At 40.9% G+C, this 25,420-nt stretch overlaps 1 protein-coding gene across 2 annotated transcripts in view; it reads left to right on the forward strand.

Moving 5' to 3' along the window:
* Nucleotides 1-25,420, forward strand: part of FAM149A (family with sequence similarity 149 member A) — a 57,774-nt gene that overhangs the window by 25,093 nt on the left and 7,261 nt on the right. Inside the window, exons 2-10 of one of the 2 annotated variants that reach the window (XM_087418388.1) lie at nt 8,862-8,972; nt 9,264-9,402; nt 12,661-12,803; nt 14,117-14,242; nt 14,925-15,095; nt 16,257-16,447; nt 17,687-17,841; nt 21,154-21,263; nt 22,024-22,233. In XM_087418388.1, the coding sequence (XP_087274514.1) occupies nt 8,862-8,972; nt 9,264-9,402; nt 12,661-12,803; nt 14,117-14,242; nt 14,925-15,095; nt 16,257-16,447; nt 17,687-17,841; nt 21,154-21,263; nt 22,024-22,233 (1,356 nt within the window). The remainder of the gene's footprint in view (nt 1-8,861; nt 8,973-9,263; nt 9,403-12,660; nt 12,804-14,116; nt 14,243-14,924; nt 15,096-16,256; nt 16,448-17,686; nt 17,842-21,153; nt 21,264-22,023; nt 22,234-25,420) is intronic. The other variant, XM_004428767.3, reaches the window with a different exon arrangement.

Consider the following 25,420-nt stretch of genomic DNA (forward strand, 5'->3'; position numbering starts at 1 on the left):
GTTTATGATCACTACTTGGAATAAATGTGTATTTAGAAGAGAATATATATATAGAGAGAAGATAATATGTGTATATATATGTACGTATATGTATATATATCTTGCATATGTATTATGCAACTTCAGGCTTGGCTAAGAAGGATAGAGTCTTAAAATGTTTAAATTATGTTAAAAATAAGAGTCAAAGGATTTTATAGTCTGGAGCTACTTACCGTACAGTACAGAAGCCACTAGCCACGTGTAGTGAATGAGCACTTGCCATGTGGCTAGTCTAAATTGAGATGAGCTGTAAGTATAAAATACACACTGGATTTCAAAGACGGTACAAAAAAAAGAATTTAAAATATCTCATTAATAATTTTTTATATTGATACATGCTTAAATGATAATATTTTAGATAGATTAAAGAAAATATATTATTAAAATTAATTTCACTTGTTTCTTTTAACTTTATTAATCTGGATATTGGAAAATTCAAAATTATGTGTGTGGCTCACATTATGTTTCTACTGGAGAGCACTACTCTAGACCAATCCAATGAGAAGATTTTGTAACTTTAATCTTTAAACAAACAGTATTGCTTTAGGTTTTGAAATTTGAGAGAAGAGAGAGATGAACTAAGGAAAGAACTGTGCATGAATGGATAAAGAAGATGTGGTGTGTATACGCAATAGAATACTACTCAGCCATAAAAAAGATGAAATCTTGCCATTTGTGACAACATGGATGAAACTTGAGGGTATTATGCTAAGCGAAATAAGTTAGAGGGAGAAAGTCAAATACCGTATGATCTCACTCATAAATAGAAGATAAAAACAAGAACAACAACAAACACACACATAGATTAGGAGATTAGATTGGTGGTCACCAGAGGGGAAGGGAGTAGGGAGGAGGGCAAAAGGGGTGACTGGGCACATGTGTGTGGTGATGGATGGTAATTAGTCTTTGGGTGGTGAACATGATGTAATCTACACAGAAATTGAAATATAATGATGTACACCTGAAATTTATATGTTATAAACCAGTTACCTCAATAAAAAAATATATAAATAAATAAAAAAAATAAAGAACTGTCCAGTTTTTGAGCAGAATTCGTGAGAAATATAAAAGAGTCAGGACTTTCTGGGTTTGAAACTAAAACTGTTTCAACATCATAGTCTCTCTGGGTAAAACTGAGAAATGGCTTCCATGCAAAGATTGAATCCTGGGCAGAGGTAAATGTGAAACCAAAGGTTTGGCTTATTAAAATCTCAGGAAGATTTAGGGGCTTAAGACTATTGTCCCACAGCAGCCTCAAAGGTGCCCCTACGACCTGTCCTCGAAAGAAAGGTCACTGTGGCTTATGGCTAATGGAGTGAACGCCAATAAAATTCAAAGAAAAACACAACATTTATATGAGAGAACTATATTGGTGGAGAGGTGGAAGCACTTGCAGCTTAGACTAGAAGGGAGTCAGACTTTTGTTCTTCCCCTCTCAGCCTTCTCTGGAAGGAAGCAGGCTGAGAGCCTACTCAGTTGCAAACCTGGGCCATTTTGTACTCATGAGGATGACTCAAGAGGGTGGAAGCAAGAGCCCAGAAGGCAGAGCTAAGAGCTGGGAAGAAGCCAGGGAGCAGAAGTGGGGCCTAATCAAGGAATTGGAAACATGAGCCTTCTTGGATTTCAAATAGCCGTGGACCGGTGACTACTGTGCCTCCTACTGCCCCTCCTTTTCAACATGAGTGTCAATTGTGGTTGTCCGGTCTCTGCCTCACTATTGTTTGTTGGGCGTGTGGGAGGTTGTTGGCTTGTCTCTTTAGTTCATTGATCTTCAGGTCCAGAGGAAATGCCCCCAAGGAGGAGTTTCCTCATTATCTCTTGAACATGATTGAGATGATGACATTTTAGGAGATTCTTGGGAAGCCTGAGTATATCGTGCATGTGGGAGCAGTGTAAATAATGTGTGGCCAGAAAGTGGATTATGGCAGAGTAAAGATGTCTGCCAATTCTTTGACATTCTTCCCATCCAGAGGTGGGTTCTGTTTTCCAACCCTTTCAATCTGTAACTGCTTTGATAATAATTCATGCCATTCCAGGCTAGCCTTTAGTAGAACTGACAGCTTCTCAGTTCGTTTCTTGGAGCCCTGAGCTGCCATGTAGGAATTCTGACCACCTGCTGGAGAGACTACTTGGAAAGATCTTGAGACCATATAGGAGAGGGGCCCAGCTGCACCCAGCTTTCCAGCCATCCCTCTACCCCAAAGTGCTAATACGTTGGTGAAGCCTTCTTGAGCCCTGCAGCTCAGCCCAGTGGCCAACTGAATACCCCGAGTAACCCCAGTTAATGCCACGTGGAGCAGAAGAACCACTCAGCCAAGTCTTGCTGGAATTCCGGAATTCTGTGGATTGTGAACATGCCAAAATGACTGCTGTTTCAATCCACTAAATTTGGGGTGGTTGTTATTGCAGTAATAGAAATCTGGGACACACACACACGCCATATCATGAGTGACCTCGCACATGTTACTTAAGGTCTCTGCCTTCGTATTTTCATTAGTAAAATTGGATAATAGTGTCTACCTAGCATGGCTGTTAAAAAATAAACCAAAAAACATATATAAAGCAACTAGCATATGTTTGGATCATAATGTTCTTCTTTATGTTCTTCTGTTTTCTTGTCATGTCTCCCTTTACATATAAATAGTATTAGTACATATATATGCACATACCCTGCATATGCATACACACATATATATACATACACATGCCCTGCATGTATACACATATGTATGTATCAGGATTTAAAATCTCATTCATTTTAGAATTTATAACCACTTACCACTTTAAAACTGATTATTTGTAAATGTGGTGAGGCTCCTAGTATCCTTAGTTCAAGAAATGGATTATTATTTTGTTGTTGGTAGTGGTTTCTTATCATCATCTTAGGGTTGTCCATTAAAAGTCAGATTCAAAATAAACAAACTAGATTTTTCACTAATAAATCAAATAGATGTGGTGTACCTCTGTAAATACAGGATATTGAGCAGGAGAAACAGGCAGACTTCTTTGTACCAGTTCAGACATAGATGGCCTCAGATCTCAAAGGAGAATGGATATGCAGGGCGGGGCTGGAAAGTGTACCAGCATCCACTTTTATTTTATTTTACTTTTTTTGTGAGGATGATTCACCGTGAGTTAACACCTGTTGCCAACCCTCCTCTTTTTGCTTGAGGAAGAGTGACCCTGAGCTAACATCTGTACCCATCTTCCTCTATTTTGTATGTGGGACACTTCCACAGCATGGCTTGACAAGTGGTGTAAGTCCTTGCCTGGGATCCAAACCCACAAACCTGGGCCGCCAAAGCAGAGCACGCGGCACTAACCACTATGGCCCCAAGGGGCTGACCCCCAACATCCACTCTTTAAATTGTAATCATTAAAAATCTTTTAGCAGGAAAAGGCATGCCATATGCAGCGTCTACCCTTGGACACCTTGTTTGGAATATGTATTTTACTTAAGCTAACTCTTGTTTCTTTTAGTTTATGAAAATAGTGGCTTGGTAATTTTGCTGTCTCCCAATGACTCTGGTCCTGGTATAACTGTATGACTCCAAGATTGAAATAAGCATATATTAATAAACCAAAATGCAGTTATGCTGTCTGGTTTGTAGAGAAGTTATTGGACTGTGTGAGATAAAGCATCTATGTATTTGAAGATAGAGAGCCAGGACATGACAGCAAATAAACCTTTGGTGCATAATCAGACCTAGAGTTCCTGTTAATCAGATTAGCATCGTGCATTTACCAGGTCTGAGACTTCAATCATTTTTTTAAAATCTCCCTTCTGCCTACCTCCCCCACCTTCAGCCCTGTTTGATGGGGGAACGTGGATAGGTGCAATCTTTCTGTAGTTCTCAGGTTTCTCGCGCTAATTAAAATTCTATGTAGAAGAATTAAGGGCAGCAAACACCTGTCTGGACAGACCCCGCCGCCCAGACAGACAGACCCCAGGGAAGGAGTGGGAAGACCAGATCCGTGCGCACTGGAGGCGCGGAGACGGCGGTGGGGCGGGTGCCGAGGGGGCCAGTGGCCTGTGGCCAAAGCTCGGGTCACGGGATTATGAAATCTGGCCTGTGGCAGCAGGAAGGGGGGCCCGCGTGCTTTTCCGGGGGTCGGGTTCCTGGGAAAGCGGGACGCGCTCAGAGGGCAGGGAGAGGGCGGGCTTTAGAAGAGGGGGCGCCGGGGCCCCGCCGCCGGCCCCAGCCCGACCTCCCGGAGGGCGCGGCGGCCGGGGGAGGAGGAGGGAAGGGCGTGCGCGGGGGGGACGGGAGGCGTCGCCCCGCCGCGCCGGAATCTGGCCCCGACGGATCCGCAGGGGGAGCAGCCGCGCCCATGGGCCGTGCACACCCGGCCGGGAGCGCCCCCGGCCGCGCCGCCCCGGGCGCGGGGGCCCCGGGCGCGCGGCGCCTGCACGTGCAGGACTAGCCGGGCGGGGGCGCAGGGCTGGGCGGGCGCGGAGCCGCGGCCCCGGGGGCGCGGGGGCGCCTGGCCGCCCGCCGCCTGCAGGGGGCCCGCGCGGGGGGGCCGCGCCCGGCGGCCCCCGGGCCTCGGGGCGCGGGGCCCGGCCGGGGGGACGCGAGCCCAGGCCTGGGGCTGATCGTGATTGGGTAAGTCTTGAGGGGGAAGGGAGGTGGGCTGGACTTTCCGTCGTGTCAGCTTTTTGTGCCATGCGCGTGATTTTTTCCTGCCTGCCAAGCCGGGTTCCATCTGTTCTGTTTCCTTGCATCCATTCATGAAATCTCTTGTGCTGACGTCATCAGGCCTTCCCAACCGAGGGAACAGAGGAGAGAGCCGCGGGTGCTTCTAGAATCTACTTGTATTCAGTCAGGGCCGTGTGAGTGTTTCATGGGGGGAGCAGCTTCATGATAGCCAGTCCGCCCAGAAAACCATCCAGGGCTTCAGCCCATTCGGAATACAGTGCTCATTTCAGACAACACTCTTAAGCAGAAATACAATTTTTTTTTTTCCTTTGGTGAGGAAGATTAGCCCTGAGCTAACATCTCTACCAGTCGTCTTCTATTTTGTATGTGGGTCGCTGCCACAGCATGGGTGACAAATGGTGTAGGTCGGCACTGGGATCCGAACCCGTGAACCTGCGAACCTTCAGGCCGCCACGGTGGAGAGCACCAGACTTAACCACTACACCACCAGGCTGGCCCGAGAAATACAAAATTTTGAAAGCTGCGATCCCTGTTTAATAACTGTATTTCTACAAGGCAAGGTGGCAGAGGTGTGTGGGTTATCAAGAGGCAACTTTTAAAGCATGAAAAGGTAATCGAGTCATTTCCTTGACAGCCGGAATGGAGTGACTCACCCAGATTGGGACTCGGCCTTAACTTTGATGCACCGACAAATTAGTGCAATATAGTTCAGTGGTTGCACTTCAGTCTGCCCTAAAACCTAGGTCCTGTCCCCAAATGAACAGCCTTAAATACTAGCAGTATTTTATCATCTCTAAAATTTAAGAAGTATAGACAGGAATTAGTGTAAAAATATTACACGTATTCTATGTTTTATGTAATAAAAGCTTAATAGACATTCCACTACTTTCAAGTTTTAAAATATCTATAGGACACATCCTATGAGTTGTGTATACTTTCTTAGACTGTAGAGGTTACATAGTAGTTGATGGTTTACAGAGAATTAAAGATGTTCAATATTTTGCATAAAATAGTACAGTGCATAGTTAGAGGACAGAGAAACCAAAGATTCAAAACAAAACATAAAAAAAAAAAGAAAAGGCAAATTTTATAAATTCTATTTTAGTTCACAATGTTGGTAACTTGAGGTTCCTGGAGAGAAATGCAGGTCAGGTGGCCTGGGTCCTGGGACCAGCTCCATCCATCCCTATCTTCTTCTCGACCTTGAGCAGTCTTTGAGTTAATGAGCTCAAATTCCTCTTCAGAATTCTTTTGAATTCTGTGGTCAAATGTATGTTATTACACTGAACTCTGAAGTTCAGACAGTTCCACAGAAATATAGAGACTTTGAAGGAGAGAAGGTGGAGAAGAGCAGAGGAGAAAAAAGTTGGAGGAATGGTGTGGAAGTAGATGGTGTTTCAAGGCACCCACTTTGTAGTAATTCCTCCCCACCCCCACCCCTACATCTTCAAGACCTCCTGTCCTCAGCTCCACTGTGAAGCGAGTAGGAATGCTGATCTTGGCAAGGATATGACGCAATGTGGAGAGAGGAATGCGTTCTTCCATTTGGTAAATGATTTTCTTCTTAGTTTGAAAAGACTTCGTCCTCCCCCCCCCCTCAGAAAAAGGGTGAATTTTTTGGAGGAAGAAATTTTTGTTCACTGAAAACAAAGCAAACTGCCAAGCATCTGATTAGTGAATTTAGTTTTCAAGTTGCACAAAGGGCAGAGGAGGAACCAGAAGCAAGAAAAGTGGAAATGAGTGAAGCAGCGGCTCCATTCGGTTGTAAAAGTCATTTCTGGAGATGTCAGCTACCCTAAGAGCTGGGAATTTTCTTTCTTTATAAAGGACAAAAAAATTTTCCAGAAACATCGTGGATTTGGAGAATATTTTTGTGTCTGGTCACAGTGTAATCTTTTGTATTAAGCATGAACATTCAGAGTAATTACAGAGCAAAAACATGTTCTTCGTTTGAGTCGCTTTAAATTTATCTTTGCCTATTGTTTGTTTCAGCAAACATACAGCATTTCTATGGGACAGGCATTTTTTAGGTGCTACAGATAAAAAATAAAGTGTCAAGATCTTCACAATAAAAAGCCAAAGTACCAAAGGAGAACTGTATAATCTGAAATGCGGTGGGAGATATAAAGAAACAAGAACCCAGGGTTTTCACAGAGTAACCTATGGTAACGATAATGGCAGTGAGCAAGATCGACCTGGTTTATCCACTGATGATGTAGACACTACATACCTGATCTAATTTAAGTCTCACAGCAACTGTACAAAGAGTTGACAGGATCGTCACTGTTTTACAGATGTAGATATTGAGTCTGGCAGAGGAGAAGTAACTTGCTCAAAGCACACAGCCTATCAGTGGTATAGCAAGATTCTAGTCCACCATTATTATATAGATATTACGAGGGAACAATATTTTATTTGACTCCCCACCCTGAAGTTTAAAATGATTTCTTAATAATAAGCAAATTAACTTATATACCAGGATATGTTTCTTAATGTTCACAGCAGATCTATTTGATGTAATTTTTAGTTGATTGTCTCTTTCATGTCATATTTTTATGTTTGTCTAAAGGGTTATCGAGTTATATGTAAATTATAAATAATTGATAGTTGTCTTTTTTTTTCTCTTTGCTGAGGAAGATTCACTCTGAGCTAACATCAGTTGCCAATCTTCCTCTTCTTTTCTTTTTTTTTGCTTGAGGAAGATTAGCCCTGAGCTAACATGTGTGCCAGTCTTCCTCCACTTTATATGTGGGTCGCTGCCTCAGCATGGCTGATGAGTGTCTGCGCCCGGGATCTGAACCGGAGAACCCGGCTGCCAAAGCAGAGTGTGCTGAACTTAACTACTAGGCCACTGAGGCTGGCCCCAATAATTGATAGTTTTAAAACCATCTGCACAGGGCTAAAGATAAAGCAGTTTATTAGCATAAAAGCTTGTCCTATATTCTTTTCTCTGGTATCTTTTCTTGAACACCTTTACCTTCAGAATTGCTTGGTTGTACTTAAGACATAGGCAGTAGGAGAGGGAAAAATCATATAATTGTGTTATTGTCTCATATAAGACACATGTGGAAGGCAGAGGTTCTTGCTAACCTCTGTTTATAGTAATTAATTTGTTTTTAAATCTCCCTTTGTTGTAGAATACTATAGGTACATAACTAAGGGCAGAATTTATTCTCTTATGTTAATATTTTTTAAAACTCCATCTACATTCAGAAATACAAATGTTGAAAATTTTAATTGAAAGCAAAAGCAAACTTTTTTTGTTAATGAATGTTAGAGTGGTGTGCCTGTTAGAAATATTGAAAGTTAACTTTTTTCTAAATTACGACCATATCTTAAGTTAATATAAAGCATAAGTTATTTGTATGGGAAAATGTGATTTCTATAAAAGAGCAAAAGTTGTTTACTGTTAAACATTAGGAGGATATTTTGACTAGAGGGAACTAAACGTTTTAAGAGGCTCATTGAAAGGGCATTTTAATGATTAACACGAACTATGCTACACCAGTAAGGTTTAACACCTTATTTAAAGTTTACAGATTTCTTCTGTTTTAGTTTACCATTAATTTTAGTATTTTAAAACTCTCTACAAATCAGGCTGTGCATCACACAGCAAGACCAAACTAAAGGGAATTGTCGTTTGTGTGTTTCAGTCATTTCTTTTATTTATTTGTGTGTTTAGTGATTCAAAAGCATTTGATATATTTCAGAATTAATATGGAATTATCGATTTTTTCCTGGAAGACTGGTTGGCTTCTGCAAGCACAAGAGACAAGTGGGCCCTGAGATCCAGCTCATGTTTGACTTGCCAAGTCTTATGTCTCGGAGTGAGGCTGTATCTATCCAGAGTTGGGCAACTCTTACCAATCTGGCTAAGTCACAAAAAGTTGTTTGGTTTTTTCAAGTTTACACAAAGTGCATGTAGGTTAATGGCAACCTTGACTCTAAGGAATATAAAAATGTTAAGGTCCTAGGCTTCACTTTCTTGAGGATTTGTAGTGTGTGTGCTTGTGTGTGTGTGTGTGTGCATGCACACGTATGTGTTTAGGGGACATGGCAATAGGAGGGGGCAACTATACAAAAGGAAAATTTTAAAGTCCTAATGAATAAAGTTATATTATTACATTAGAGATACATTTCATATTTTATTTTATTTTTCAGGAGAGGACTGTCAGAAGGATCTGGAAAGCATAGTTTTGCTGTGAAAAGCAAAGATTCTTTACCAACACACTTTACAAGAAATGTGCAGAAAGCCATTGATAAATATACCTGGTAAGAATTAACCTGTTAAATGCTTCTGATTGTAAAATCAAAGGATGCCTATAACGAATATGGGAAGCAGAATCAATCATTGGCCTTGAATTTCTAATAGGAAAAAAGCAGTTTTATTTTTAGCCTAGTGAAATGTTACACTGCATAAATATTTCAACATCAGTGTACTGTGAAATTAACAAATATATTTAAAGAAAGAAAGAGGAAGTCAGCTCAGAGAAGTAAAGCCACTTACCAGTATAACCCCTTCCCAGGAAATGTTATTTATGTTACTCACATTTGTTCCTGCAGTGAATCCGTGTCATCGTTTTCATCAAGTGGAAGCCCTACACACCCAGAAGCCCCCAACTCTTGGTCTGGGTCTGGGACGCAGAGTTCTACCACTGGCTTATCTACAGAGCGGAGCTCCATTTACTCCTGGAGAGATGATGTATGTCTCAGAATATTTTGGATAATCCCTGATTACAATTTATAAGGAAGAATTGCTTTCTTATTTAAAAAAGAATCTTTTTTACCAATTTTAAAAGTGTTACCTAATACACACATACAGATACATACATATCAAAGCATTTACATGGCACACGTAAAGACTTAAAAATACAGAAAATAGGAGGAAAAATGAAAATCACTCATAATCTCATAACCTAGAGTCTTAGCTGTTGATAGTTTTGTTTTTTCCGCTTCCCAGCCCTCCCCCTCAGTACGTTATACATGATATCCATGGCTGGAAATTCAGGACAGACTCTGACAATTAGGAACTTGAGTAAGAGAAAAAATTGGGAAAAGTAAAAACTGTAAAAAGTCGGGGCCAGCCCCAAGGCCTAGTGGTTGAGTTTGATGCTCTCTGCTTTGGCAGGCCAGGTTCGGTTCCTGGTTGTGGACCTACACCACTCATCAGTGGCCATGATGTGGCAGCCACCCACACACAAAATAGAGGAAGACTGGTACAGATGTTAGCTCAGGGCAAATCTTCCTCAGCAAAAAAAAAAAAAAAAAAAAAAAAAAATTATAAAAAATCACCATGATTAGGGAATTTTCCCTCAATATTCTAAGTCAGATGTTTTACTTTCACCTTCTAACCCTAGTGGAAGCTATTAACTTTAACCTCATTTTTGTTCTTTTTGGGAGTGGGATTCTTAGCGGGGTGACCTTTGAGTCTACAGCTCAGGCTTGTTTGGCACTCTGTCCATTGCAGGGTCTCCTGCCTCTTTATCCTTCAAGTGTCCCTCAGAATCCTGGGATGCAGCCTTTTGTGAAGCCCAGATCGCTGAGGAAGAGCTTCCGTCCTAGCACCTTGGAGGTTCTGACTCCTGCTCTTTTCTTGTGTGCGTTCTGATTTTCTTTAAAAACAGATTTCCGCTCCTCGCTACGTGTGTGGATCCACTTCCTCTGATGGCTTCCTAGCAGTGATTCTCCAAGCAGTGGGAGTGAGAGGGGCGTGGGAGGGAGTCAGCTCTGAAATGCTCAAGACTTTTGCAAACAAGACGTGACTGTCTCACTTGTGATGAACAGTTCCCACCCTCATGCCCACTCCCTGCCACCCCCAGTCACAAGCTCTCCTCACAAGTAGGCAGATGGCAAGTAGGCTGAGAGCCTGGACCCTCCAAATTATGGGATTCTTTCGGTACACGTTCTCATGTAATTATCCAGAGAGGTTCTTACGACTTCCATTTACAGAATTTAAATTACTCCAGATCCTACAATTGATTTTAACTGAAAAACTTATACTTACTTTTTTGTTGTTGTTGTTGTGAGGAAGATCAGCCCTGAGCTAACATCCATGCCAATCCTGCTCTTTTTACTGAGAAAGACCGGCCCTGAGCTAACATCTATTGCCAATCCTCCTCCTTTTTTCCCCCTTTTCTCCCCCAAAGCCCTAGTAGATAGTTGCATGTCATAGTTGCACATCCTTCTAGTTGCTGTATGTGGGACATGGCCTCAGCATGGCTGGGCAAGTGGTGCGTCGGTGCGCGCCTGGGATCCGAACCCGGGCCACCAGTAGTGGAGCACGCGCACTTAACCACTAAGCCACGGGGCCAGCCCCTTACTTACCTTTTGAGAGGTAATATTTGCAAAAGCAACAAAATGCAAAAGAGAGAAAATGGAAAGTAAGCCCTCTTTCACGTCCCAGCCACCCAGTCCCCTCCTAGGAGGGCAAATATTATTGGTTTGCTCCTGATTTGTATTTTATTTTATTTTTTTGTGTGTGAGGAAGATCAGCCCTGAACTAACATCCATGCCAATCCTCCTCTTTGCTGAGCAAGACTGGTCCTGAGCTAACATCCGTGCCCATCTTCCTCCACTTCATATGGGACACTGCCACAGCATGGCCTGACAAGCGTTGTGTCGGTGCGCCCCGGGGATCCGAACCCGGGCCGCCAGGGGAGCGCCCGCACTTAACCGCTACGCCACGGGGCTGGGCCCCTGATTTGCATTTTAAAAAAGAAAATTCAACTCCCCTGCACTCTGGGGATCCAGCTTATTATCAGTGTGAGTGAAGAAGTAACACGGAGAATATTGACTAGCAGTCTATGAAAATCAATCTGCATTGACCGTTTGGATCAGCTATGTCAGACCAAATATGCACTTTGTTGGTCTGAGTTGTGAATGAGATTTCAAGTTCACACACTCATGGAAGAAAATATAACCAGTGCCCTGGCCTTGGAGGCTGTCTGTACAGTGCTGGTCCTCCCAAAGTAATGTTTATGTGCTCCTCATTGGCTCTGAGGGCTATAGGACTGTTACTTCCCAACCATGGAGAACACACAGAGAGGCTGAAAGATTTTCTAACCCACAGTTCACTGCAGCCACAGTCCAGGAACGTCTTAAGGTCAGACAGGAAAAGTTAATACTCTGGCTTCACCCTAATAACCACGCCTCTTAGGATAACAGGAGTTTTTTGTTGTTGTTGTTGTTGCTTCATTGGTTAAAAGGTGAATGACCTTTTCTATAAAAGTAATTTTCCTGGGGCCAGCCTGGTGGCCTAGTGGTTAAGTTCACACACTCCGCTGCGGCGGCCCAGGGTTCGCAGGTTCAGATCCCTGGCGCGCACCAATGCACCACTTGTCAAGGCAGGCTGTGGTGGCGTCTCATATGAAGGAGGAAGATGGGCATGGATGTTAGCCCAGGGCTAATCTTCCTCAGCAAAAAGAGGAAAATTGGCAACAGATGGTAGGTCAGGGCTAATCTTCCTCACATACACACACAAAAAGTAATTTTCCTTTTCAGTGGTATCATCATTAGAAAAAAAAATAGCTTCTATTTTGCCAGTGTGCTTAGATGTGTCACACCTAACTATATGAGGGACATATGTTTGTGTACATGTGTGTGTGTGCATAGATTTATAGGTGTGTGTATGTTCTAGTATCTATATCAATGTCTGTGTCAATATGTATACTTATATCTGTATCTGTAGCTACATAAAATCTCAAATAAGTCACATAACTCATGTGGTAGAAATTATCTCTATTTAACAGTTAAAGAAACTGAGGCTCAGAGTCGGACGTAATTTATGAGAAAAGGAAAAATCAGAGCACAGACATGTCTGACCGCAAAGTCCACATTCATTTTAGCCTGTCATACTCCCTCCTATGTATTGGGTACTTTTAAGTTTGTAAGTATCATTGATTATGAAGCCCATATATTTACAACTTTTTGTCTTATAACTTAATGTGCATTTCTATTTTAGGAGTTTGACAAAGCCAATGCACAGAAAGTACAGCAGTTATTCTGGGAGGTTGAGGAAATGTTATTTGAAGGGAAAGTAAGCCCTCAGACCCAGAATCTGCTGGCTGAATGCAGTGAGTGGGCAAGAAGATCCCTCCATCTGAGGTAGGGAAGTTGTTCATAGTAATTCTCCAGAGTGACTTTTGGAACTGTCCACTCCCGACTTGTTTAATACAATTAGTACGTTTTGACTAAGAGCACTTGCTGAGTCAAAATATGTATCCAGAACACACATTCTTTACGGAGAAATCACATGCTTTGAAATGGTGTCTGAGAAAATATCGAGATGTTCCAATACTCAAGTGCATTTTAATTTGTGAGATGCAAATCTAACTTATCCTCAGAAAGGCATTACATATGTAACAAATGCAAGAATGTTAAAAATAATCCTTGACCTTCACATTCACTAGTATGTGAGCAATGTGTTATCTGTCAGCGCTGAGAACAGTGTGGGGGTGGGGGTGGGGCAAGGAGGAACAGAGTAACTATTTGCTCAATGATTGGGCGGATAAATCTTATCATCTCACCCAGATTCCTTCTGTAGGAAGGATCATTCATTTATTTTATATCCAAGATGGAGAATATAAATTGCTTATAAAGGGAAACTTTTCTTCCTTCAATTGCTCAGCCAAATCTACTTAGGGGAAAAATCCATCTTTCAGTTATCTGAAGTTTCTCTATGTTATATCTGGGGAGAATAAATTCGAAAACTCATACCGATGTCAATGGATCTTTTGGTTACCTCATCCAGGTAACTTTTTAAGAAAAATCTTAACTAAGTAGGTTTTTAATTTTTTCTTTTCAGACCTTCATAAGCCTCCTGCTTTAAAGAGTATAATATGTCCACTAGATACTAATTGTGGGTGCTTACTTTTCTAGAAAAGTTAGGACCCCAGACTGCTCCTGCCAGTGTTGACTTACATAGTTAAGATAAAAATGAAGGAGGGCAGGGTAGAAAAAAAAAGATCGCAAGGAACATAAGCCAAGTATGTATATTTATGTAGTTTTATTCATTATAAATATTTATATACGTATTAGTTAACATTTATAGAGAGTTGTGTGCCCAGCATTACTCTAGATGTTCCAATCCATATATGTTATCTCTAAGCCATTCATCAGTCCGACAAGGTAACTATTATTATTCTGTCTTGCGTACAAAATCAAACGAATGAATCAGTGGCTTAGAGAGCCTGAGAACTTTGCCTCAAGTCTCTACATCAGTGGCAGGAAGCGTCTGTCCTCTGCCTCAAAGCCTGTGTCGTTTCTGTGACACTGTTATGCTTCTCGTGTACAATATGTACCTTATTGCCTCATACAGCCTCCTTCAAAATATTATTTTATCCGATTTTTAAAACTGCAAAACATTTTCCCCCTTTGCAATAAAATAGTGAGTTTCCTAATTTTTTTTTACCTTGCAGAGTATTAGGAAGACAGCTCATCCTGCCATCTGATGAAGGGTTCCGACATTTCCGGGGCAGCGAGCCTAGTTCTGTGATCCACAAACCCTTCTTTGATGCCTGTGAATGCAACAGCAACGTCAGACAGTATGTTCCTATAAGTTACTTTGAGAAGTACTTTTAATTGCATTTTAGTTACACTTTTACATGTCTGTCTCAGCCATGAGCCTTGGTTCCACCAATTTGGAATTTTTAGATTTCAATGAAGGGCAGGTACAGAGCATTTTTTCCCCAAGATGCTTCTGATTCTAAATTGATGATGATGCTGATGATGATGAGTGAGTGTGCGGGTGTGTGTGTAATACCAATATCAAAGGAGTTAACTTTTAAACTTTTGTTTCAAAAACTCTGAAAGGTGGGCTAGATGCCAAATCGAAAACTGCCCCATTGTGGTGGATCCTAAATCCAAAGGCAGTAGCAGAAGAAATAAATCTCTCTCCTGTTTTCTTTTGCTCACTAGCAGATTTTGGTAAACTCTCTATGCCATTCACACACATTCGGGACTGTGCCATGACCTCCCTTCATTACACCAAAGGGGATACAAACCCCTAGAATAACTTAGGCTTTTAAGAAGTCCTTAAAATTTTTAATGATGCCTGTGTAAAAATGTCACTTTTAAGGATATGACTTTTGTCAAATGTAATATTTAGTTATTTTTTAATTTGGGATTCTGTGCTTTATGGATAATTGAAAGATCCTCCACGATCATGCAAACATCGTATTCTTGATGTTCTGCCACCTCTCATGGAGAATCTGCTCCTCTCCATAGGCTGTGCATCTCTGGCTCTCAGATACTCCCAGCAGCACCCTCAGCCCCTGCCCTGCCAGGCCCTGACTGCGCAGGGGCTGCTGACCTTCCAGCATGTTCATCCCTGGAAGAAGAGGTTATTGATGTGGATGGAAAGATTGAAGAGTATTTCGCTTTTGACAGAAGAGAAGAGTAAACAGAATTTTCTTTGACGTTGACTAGTAGTATAATAATATTAATTTGTTTGGCATTTATTTTGATTATATGCTCACTTAGTGTTTGGTATATTTTTCACTTATCCAAAAGATTTTCCATTCTTTTGAGAGCAATGTGCTTCCAAAAGTTTTTAGATTCCTAGCAGGAGGCGTATGTGCTAGAGTGGTGCCTCTCTTTCCTTTTTGACAACATGGTGCAGAGAGGAAACAAGAATTGTGTTCAGCATGCTGGTGAGAGTGGACACGGCTACTGGTGACCTTCGTGCCTGGGGGCTTCTGGGACCTGATACCTGGCTGCCGGGAAGGACAAAGGGGAAGGTTCAGTCTCTGCACTAAATGCATATTTGGTTCTTAAACAAAAGCTACAAATATTGTATGATAAAAATTTGCCTCCTGATTAAAAATTGGTACATTAAAAAATAATGTGCAGCAGAAGGGAACTTGGAATTCAAACTTAATCACTTTGGTTCCAGAGCCTTTCTCTCTAACGACTGTATTATACTGCCTGTCAGTATAGCCAAGTAGTTAAATGAGATAATGTGTGCCAGTCATTGACTGCAATACTGAGCTCATCATAAATTCTCAGTAGATATTAAGACCAGTTAGGATTGAGGCAGATAACTTAGATGTATTTCTCAGAAAAGGGAAGACTTGCTCCAAGAATGAGCGTTCCCTGAAAAATAAGTTTTATGAAAATAACTGTTTCAAATGTAGACAGATTTTTTCATCTAACACTTAATGACATGCCACCTCATAAATAGTATAATAGCTCAATATCTGAATGTCTTTGGAGAGAAGTAATTTGAAGGCTCGTATATACTTCAGCCTACCCCCATATTTCCATGACAAATTTTTCTCTGAAATCTTGAAATGATCTTTCTATCCCTACTAGATACAACTCCAGTAGAGATCGTATTTTCACAAGGGGTAACATAAGAACAAATCCAACTAAAAATGAACTATAGTCATTATGTCCAAATAAAGAATAAAATGAAAAAAATAATGTGCTGTTTAAACAAGAATGTTATGTTTACATGCATGTAATGTACATATATGCATGCACGTTAGATAGATAGATAGCTTTATTTTAACTGTAACCATTGACAAGTGTAGTAATTAGAATGGGTTTTATCCTTAGTGACGATGAATGCCTTGAACCAAAATCAGCTCACCATCGTAGGACATGGCGTAAACGTGGACTTCCTCCCATTTCCCCTCATGACTGTATCAAAGATGCGGTGGCCGGAGAAGTGTTTGATCACATCTGGACAGATGTGGTAGAAATATTGGAAGAGCTGATTAGAAAAAACTGGGAAATTACACTCACAGGTATTTATTTGTAGAATTTGGCCTCATGAAAAGGAAAAATGATCCCTGTTCCTCAGCTTAGGGCCTGCCCCCCGCCCCCAGCTTGGCCTTACCTAGGACACGATTGGGGTGAGAAGGGAAGTGGGTTTCCTGCGTTTATTGACAACTCATCTTTAATCACTTCGAAAAGGACATTATTGTTTTTGAATTATAAAAATAATATATATGCAATCTGGGGAAAAAAACCAGAAATACACAAGAAAGAAGCTAGAGGTCACTTTTGTGTGTGTGTGTGTGTGGTAAAAAAAAAACTTACCTAACTAATCTCTAATAATGAGTTATTGGTTTTTAATTGCTTATGATGTTATTTCTAAAGTAAAATTTAAACATAGCTAATTTAATAATCACTTCATTTAACCTTATAAAATGTTTTCTAAACCACTTGAAATTGAGCAGAAACAAATCATAGAAATGTCAGTGGTGGACATTAATGACTAGTGTTATGTAATCAACTTGTACAATAGGATAATGATCATGTTAATTTCAGTATTATTCTTTTTCCAACCAAAGGGATTAGTTGGGATATTATAAACTATGGAGAATCTTTCTTGTCCCAGCGTATAATCCCTATATTTCCACCTACCACTGAAATGATAGGCATTTCATAATGTGCACTTGGAAAAGTGTCACATTAGCCAATTACTCTGTGGCGTCCATGCTCTCTATAGCAAGGTTCAGTGGCAATAGCAGACTCATGGTAACTCAAGAACAAATATTCTCTTTGTTTTTTTTGTTTTTGCTGAGGAAGATTCACCCTGAGATAATATACATTGCCAATCTTCCTCTTTTTGCCTGAGGAAGATTGTCCCTGAGCTAAGATCTGTGCCAGTCTTCCTCTATTTTGCATGTGGGATGCTGCCACAGCATGGCTTGATGAGCTGTGTGTAGATCCCCACCCAGGATCTGAACCCACAAACCCCTAGCTGCCGAAGTGGAGCACACTAACTTAACCACTACACCACCGGGCCAGTCCCTCTTTTGTTCCTTTCTTATGTGAGCCACCACCACAGCATGGCCGCTAACAGATGAGTGGTGTAGGGCCACATCCAGGAACCAAACCTGGGCTGCCGAAGCGGAGCATGCTGAAGTTAACCACTAGGCCACCGGGGTGGCCCCAAATATTCCGTTTGAATAATGAATTTTAAGTACATGTATTAGATAGTATGTTTCTTAATAATACTGATTTTTCTGTTGACACAGAAGGAAAAAAACAGAAAGAAAACTTGAAAGTAGCTGAGAATAAATCTCCACACATATTTGTTTCCCGTGTTAACACTGATGTATCAAGTGTTCCCCCATCCAGAAATTCTGAAACTCGAAGCATATCCCTGGCTTCTCATCTTAATCCACCTCAGGTAGATACTCTTCCATTAGTCTCTCTCTTTCCTTCAATCTTTATATCTCTGGCCTCGGTTTGTCAAGAGTGCCATTCTCTTACAGCCTGTTAGCAAGATATCTGGGCCTGTTTGTCAATAAGACTAAAATTTAACAATAATTATTTCATGGAGTTTAATAGAATCACCATATTCTTTAATAGAGCAGTGGCACTCAGATTTGAGACTCTGCTTTGAGCTGTAGAGCTGTTTGCATATTTTGGAAGAGAAAAAATGCTTCCTCCCAATATTTCTAGCCAATTTGAAGGTTACAGATGTTCTCCTCTGCTCCCACCAGACTGATGAAAGAATCAATTAATGAGTATACATTGGGTTCATTCAACATGTATTGTTTGTATTAAGTGAACCTTATTAGGTGTTTTCAGGAGATATATAGTTGAGCAGAGTTTAGTCCCTGATCTCGAAATACAAGAAGTATAATACAAGTTAGATGCAATACATTCTGTGAGTGCTGTGCACAAAAAGTGATGTAGGAGAATAAAGGAAAAATTGATTTATCCTGGCTGGGGCTTGAGGCTTGATCTCTTAGGTTGGAGGTGAAGTTTGAGCAGAAACATGAAGAAATGAGAAGGGCTTCCAGAGATAGGAAGTCTGCGTGGGTCATTTCAGGCCGAGCAGATGCATGAAGGAGTGAAGGAGGGGGTGTGTCTGGGGAAGAGTGATTGGGCTGAGGGTCAGAGGTTAGGATACTGCGACCAGCAGAGGCCTTGCGGCAAGACCAGGGCATTTAGAATCAAGAGACCTATAAGGGGAGTTATTTTGGATATGTTGTTTAACTTTTCTGAACTTTAGTTTCCTTATCTAGAGAATGAGGAGAACAGTATGTTGTCCAAGGGATTGTCGTGGGAATAAAATCGTGTAAATATGTGACAGCTCCTAACACAGAAGTGGGCATATACTAGGCACTCAGTAAATTTTTCTCGTACTGTGTCCTTATTAAAAGATCTAGTGGAAAATGAGGCTGGAAAGGACGAGCTTGTTCATGGGAGGCCTTCAGTAGTGCTAAGGAGTTTAGACTTCCTGTTTTGCACAGCCCGCCTTGTGTGGGGGAGCAGAGCAAAAGGATAAGACAGGATTCCTGGTCTTGAGGTACGTACAGTTTAGTTGGAGGGAGTCAAGCCATTGTAAACAATACTATCCCCCCGCCACACACACACACACACACACACAAGATAAGGCAATCTAGTAGATAGTAGGGTGGATGAGAGTGTGATCTAAACTTGCATATAGACTACAAGTTTGGAGCCTGACGTCACAATTTATTAGCTCTGTGATCTTGAATCACTTCATTTCTCTCAAAACCTCAGTTTCATTATCTATGGGATCTGTGAGGTAGGAAGCTGTGAGAAGTAAAAGATATAAGACATTTACTACAGTGTGTGGCATAGAGGAGGCACTCAATTAGTGTTCGTTTTTATTATTCTTATCAAATGCTAATTATGTATTATTCTATATTATAATTATAGTTACATATCCTTTAGCTCATAAATGCTGTGGGGTTCAGAGGAAAAATAGCATATGCTTCACAAAGTAGAGTAAGATATGAATTAAGATAATAGGCAAGATTTGTTAAGCTGAAAAAGAGGAGATGTACAAGGCAGTTAAAATATGCACCTAGCATGGGAGCAAATAAACAGAATACCGCTGAGAGATAGAAAGGACACAGGCATGACGAGGGCCTGCAGTTCAGGGAGCAGGGGTTTAAACCAGAGATATCTAATAGGATTGTTTTACTCTGTAGTGTTAAGGCATATAAGTCGTCTTTGCTTTTGCTGTTCAAAAGAAACTTTTGGAATTGCAACCAGCTTATTGTATTTTTTGGTCTCTTTAAACTGCTCTCACTGGTTCAACAGTATTTCCCACTTTGCATATTAAAATATGCAGTATAAATCTCATGAACATGAACAGTTGATGGCAACAACTGTTGCCTAAACTGGAAATTTTAAAATCTAAATTTTCTACAGAGATTTTGTTGTTTTTATAGCTTTTTATGGTTTTTTTAAATGTTTTTTACAGCTGTTTTGTTGTTTTCATTTGGATAAATGTTAGAAGCAAGTGAATGGATGACAAAGCTAAAAGTAAAAATAGAATACTAATAGAGCCTAGTTTGAAATAGATCGTTCTAGTGATAATTATAATAGGTCTTAATTTATTCCTCTAACATTTCTTTTTATATATATTTTCAGTATGGGGAAGATGTGATTGTAGTTGCTACATCTATTCTTGAACTAGAATAGAATTCTGGTGTCAGATATCCTGTTTGCCTGAATCTAAATATTATTTTATTTGTTTATATTAAAAGATAACATGTATTTTATTTTTATTTATTTATTGTTATTGAGGTCACATTGGTTTGTAACATATAAATTTCAGGTGTACATCATTGTGTTTCTACTCTGTATAGACTACATCGTGTTCACCACCAAAAGTCTAGTTGCCTAAATATTATTTTAAATCCTAGGTGGTCTTATTGTGGGACTAAAGAGGGAATTAATAATTATTTAGCCCTTGCTTCATGCTTTCACAAATGTTATCTGATTTAATTCTCACTGTAACTCTCTAAAGTAGGTATCATTATCCCCAATCTAAAGATTAGGAAATTAAAACCCTAAGAGCAATGTCGTCTTTCCAAGATCACCATCCAGGAAGCAGTTAGAACTGGGAGTCAATTGTAGCCTTTGAGATCTCGTGCTTGAGTGTTTCCCAGGGTCTCCTGCTGCCCCTGGGAAGCTACCTGGGGCAAGCTGAGACGGATGAGGGGTGGGAGAGGAGGTTCAAGGCAAGAAGACCAGTTAGGAGCTGGGACACCTTTTCTCAGCTTCTCCAAGATGCACCGTCTGTCTTCTTCACCATGGTATGCCCTGGAGGCTGATACATGTTGACTGCAGCTGAGGGCTCCCTGCAGCTTCTGGAAGCTCAGATCCTGGAGGAGAGTGGGGCCTGGCTTTGTTTTCTCCTGGCCTCTCTACCAGGTCCCAGTGCATTGGTGGCATTTCTCCATGCAGCCACCCTTTCCAGATTCCAGGAACCTCACCCTCACTTCTCGCTGCCTAGGTGTGGTCATGTGTCCCACGGTTACAAGCCTTGGGGAAATCAAGCTATTCCTCGTTAATTTCTCTTCCCACATCTTTGTAAAATATAGTCCTTTTATTAAATTTTCCTGAAATTAGTCAGTTTGAGTGTGCCATTTGTTTCCTGATGATTCCTCACAGGCATCAGTAATTGCAATGGCACTGGATGCTTTTTGATTTTTATTGTTTTGACTTTTCTCAGATTCATCGCTTCTCCAGCAACTTTTATAGCGATTTGAACGGTGTGATGACAATTCAAGCAAAACCGCTTCAGCAGAGACCTACCTATTTTGCAGACAGAACACAGTACGTGTAAGAAATAACTACCCAGCCTCTTCCCCATGCTGGACACACTGGGCACTGAAGACTAGAGAGGACAGGAGATAATGAGAATCCTATCTAATCCTGTGATCCAGGTGTGCCTGGATACAGCCGTTGTGTAAGAATCAAAACACTATTCTAGGGCCTGCCCCGTGGCTTAGTGGTTAAGTGTGTGTGCTCCGCTGCTGGCGGCCTGGGTTCGGATCCCGGGCGCGCAGCAACGCACTGCTTCTCTAGCCATGCTGAGGCCTCGTTCCACATACAGCAACTAGAAGGATGTGCAGCTATGACATACAACTATCTACTGGGGCTTTGGGGAGAAAAAAGGAGGAGGATTGGCAATAGATGTTAGCTCAGAGCCAGTCTTCCTCAGCAAAAAGAGGAGGATTAGCATGGATGTTAGCTCGGGGCTGATCTTCCTCACACACACACAAAAAAATAACACTATTCTAATATCAACCACACAACAATTACTATTAGGTTCGGGCAGATAAGAAAAGGGGAATGTCGCTGTGAATTCTTAATCTTGTGGGCTATACTGTTTGATTACAAACAATGAGAAACTTAGATCGTTTTTCCAGTGGATGATACTTCATTGAAATTGAAATTGAATTGGAATTGATAGTCTGTCCGTTCATTCAACAAATACTTAGGACTATCTTCTGTGTGCCTAGTAATGGGCAAATGTATACGTCCCCTGTTCTCGCAGTGCTTACATCTGAGTAATTAACTTGAGATTTCTCTCCCCCAGGAATGAGCAAGAGGACAAATCATCGGGTGTGGGGACCAGCGCCCTTTCCTCATCACGGTATCGTCTGGGACGCATCTCAGATCCTCGCGGACTACAGAGTTCTTTAAGGAAAACACCGGTGCACAGGAGGCTGCCTTCTCTTACTTCAGACTCACAGAGAATGAAAACCCCCAATGTGTACAGTGATGAAGTTCTTAGGGGAACAAAACTGTAAGTCTTGTTTCCTTCATGGTAAACCAAAGACCACAGAGGACAGAGACGCTTGTCAAGTAGGGCTTATCGTTTATTGCACACAAAGCATCCTCTATCACATTTTATATGGATGCTTTTCTAAATAGTTCATTAATTTGAATACTTAACATGAATTTGTTCCAGGAGCATACTTAGCTGGATACCAGAATATAAAGCCAGGCAGTGTACCCAGTAGCACAGGCAGCGAGGCAAAATGGAACTGATGGTCAGATGATCTTGGATGGGTGTCAGTGGACTTGTCTGTAAAACTAATAATTCACTAATGCTTTTAAATTACATAATTAATACTTTTGTGAGGTTTAAATACATTAATGTATATAAAATGCTTTAAAATAAAAGGAGCATATACGTATTAGTTTTTATTGATCTCTTAAGGGTGTGTTTCGCTCTGTATAGGGAGTTTCAGAAAAGCTTTTGACCCTAAGGACCAGCATCAAATCATTGCCTTATTAGAAAGCAATTTGTCGGGCTGGCCCCGTGGCTTGCCGGTTAAGTGCGCGTGCTCGGCTACTGGCGGCCCAGGTTCGGATCCCAGGTGTGCACCAACGCACCGTTTCTCCGGCCATGCTGAGGCTGCGTCCCACATACAGCAACTAGAAGGATGTGCAGCTATGACATACAACTAGCTACTGGGGCTTTGGGGGAAAAATAAATAAATAAAAAATTATTTAAAAAAAATAAAAAAAGAAAGGAATTTGTCTCTTCCTTTATCGTGGAGTTACAAAGGAGCTTTCCAGCTTTCTCACTTATTTAAGTGTCAGGCCATACTTAGGGTAATAACAGCTGGTGTTTTTTGGGTTTTTTCTGGTAAGGAAGACTGTTGCTGAGCTAACATCTGTGCCAATCTTCCTCTATTTTGTATGTGGGATGCTGCCACAGCATGGCTTGATGAGCAGTTTGTAGGTCCGCGCCCAGGATCTGAACCTGTGAACCCCTGCCTGCCGAGGCAGAGCACAGGAACTTAACCACTATGCCACTGGGCCGGCCCCACAGCTGGTGTGTTTTGATTGCTTTCTATGTTACCAGCACCAGCTAGATGAATCACATTGATTATCTTATTCATTCTCTACCACAAACCGTTGAAATTGGTACTCATATTATCCCAAATGGAAAATGAGGAAACAGAGGCTGAAAGAAGTTGAATAACTTGCCATAGATCATCCCACCAGGGAGAGGCAGAGCTGGGACTCCCCCACAGTGCTGTCTGGCTTTAGAGACCACCAAGCCATGAGCTTTCTGCAGCAAGAGAGGGAGTGCTAAAGGGGTCCCCTTGCAGGGTTGGGAGGCACAAGCAGCTGCTAATGCTTAACCAACAACTGGACTCCTACAAGATGCATTACATGGCACCCCTTTCAGCTTTTGGATAGGTCAGTGTTTCTTTCACAACTTGGAACTGATATTTCCAGCTTTATTTGGATCTGCTCTGTTAATTCTTTCAAGATCTCTGTCCCTCCTGCATTCTCACTGTGGCCACCTGGGGCCCCTTCTTCACCCCATGCCTGTGTCAATAGCACATTACTGGCTCTCTCTGCCTCCTAGACCACCTGGGCTCCACTATCAGGCTTTCATCAAAAACATTTTCTAGGGGCTGGCCCTGTGGCATAGTGGTTAAGTTAGCGCATTCCGCTTTGGTGGCCCGGGTTCACGGGTTTGGATCCCGGGCACAGACCTACACAGCTCGTCAGCCACACCGTGGCAGTGACCCACATATGAAACAGAGGAAGATTGGCACCGATGTTAGCTCAGGGCTAATCTTCCTCAGCAAAAAAACAAAAAAAACCTTTTCTATTTCCTATTGAAATGAATTTTGAAATAAATTCAGATACCTCCAATTGTATATTCGCTTCCTTTTCTGGCCCCTCCCTATCTGTAGACCTGTTTTTTTCAACGTTTTTTGTATTATTTCCATGCTGAGGAGACCTTTTAGAGTAGCGTTTCTAATTCCTCCTCCACCTGGAATTTTAATACTGCAAATATACTGTACATTTATGTACTGTTTTTTATATCTGTGTTTTATACATAAAAAGAGTAAGATATTTTTGTCCCACTGAGAACCAGTGTTTGCCCCTTGGGGACAGTGTCACCCTCTTTGATATGCAAACCTATTTCCCATAACTTCTCATCACCTCCCCTGATTCTGGTCAGTTTTATCTTCTCTTTGACCCACAGACATACCAGCCATAGATATTCTTACTTCCATGATTTTGTTCATGCTCTGTCTTTCACTTTTATTGAAATAACATATTTTTTCTAATTATCAAAGTACTACAGATTTCACTGTGGAACATTAGGACAATATCAAAAATATGAGTAGAAATTGAAGAGCTCCTGTGTGCCCAACACGTAGAAATATAAAAATGACAACTGTTGGTAAATTTACTACCAATTTTGTCTGTAATTATATTTTTTCCTTTCTTGCCGTTATCTTTTTTCTTATACTATCATTATCTTACTATTGTATAAGGTAGTACTTTTTCACACTTAACATTATTCATATTTTCCATGTTATTAAATATTTTTGAAAGCATGATTTCAATGACTAAAAAATAATCATGTGCGTATATGATAATTTATCAAGTATTTCCCTATTACTGAAACTTTTCATTTCATCTGTATTTTCACTATTATAATGTGCAGTGAACATCCTTTTATATAAATCTTAATAAGGATGTCTTTAAATTGCTTCCTAATGGTGCAGTCCTAGAAGTGAAGCTACCAGGTCAAAGGTTATGGATATTTTTAAGGCTCTTGAAATATTTTTTCAAAGTTCTTCCCAGAATAGTTCTACCAATTTATAGCCCCGCTGGCAATACACGACACTCTGTCTTTCCTTGCGGCCTCTAAACTTTGAGTAGTATATTTGAAGTATGTATTTCAAAAGTTGATAGGTCAAAAATTGTCATCCTTTAACTTTCATAACTTTATTATTAATGAATAAGTGAATTAGAATCTGATTCTAGAATATCCATCTCTATTCTTGTGCACGAACCAGACAATTTAATTTTTCAATGTTAATATCTGGTAGGGAAGCTCTCCTATCATCATTACTCCTTATTTTATTAAAATTTACTCACCCATCCTAACAAATAAACTTTACAATCTGGTTGTCAAATTCAAAAAAACAAAAAAAAACTATCACGTTGGA

This window comes from Ceratotherium simum, chromosome 28 (assembly GCF_057802395.1).
Source record: "Ceratotherium simum simum isolate JZ-2026a chromosome 28, ASM5780239v1, whole genome shotgun sequence".
NCBI lineage: Eukaryota > Metazoa > Chordata > Mammalia > Perissodactyla > Rhinocerotidae > Ceratotherium > Ceratotherium simum.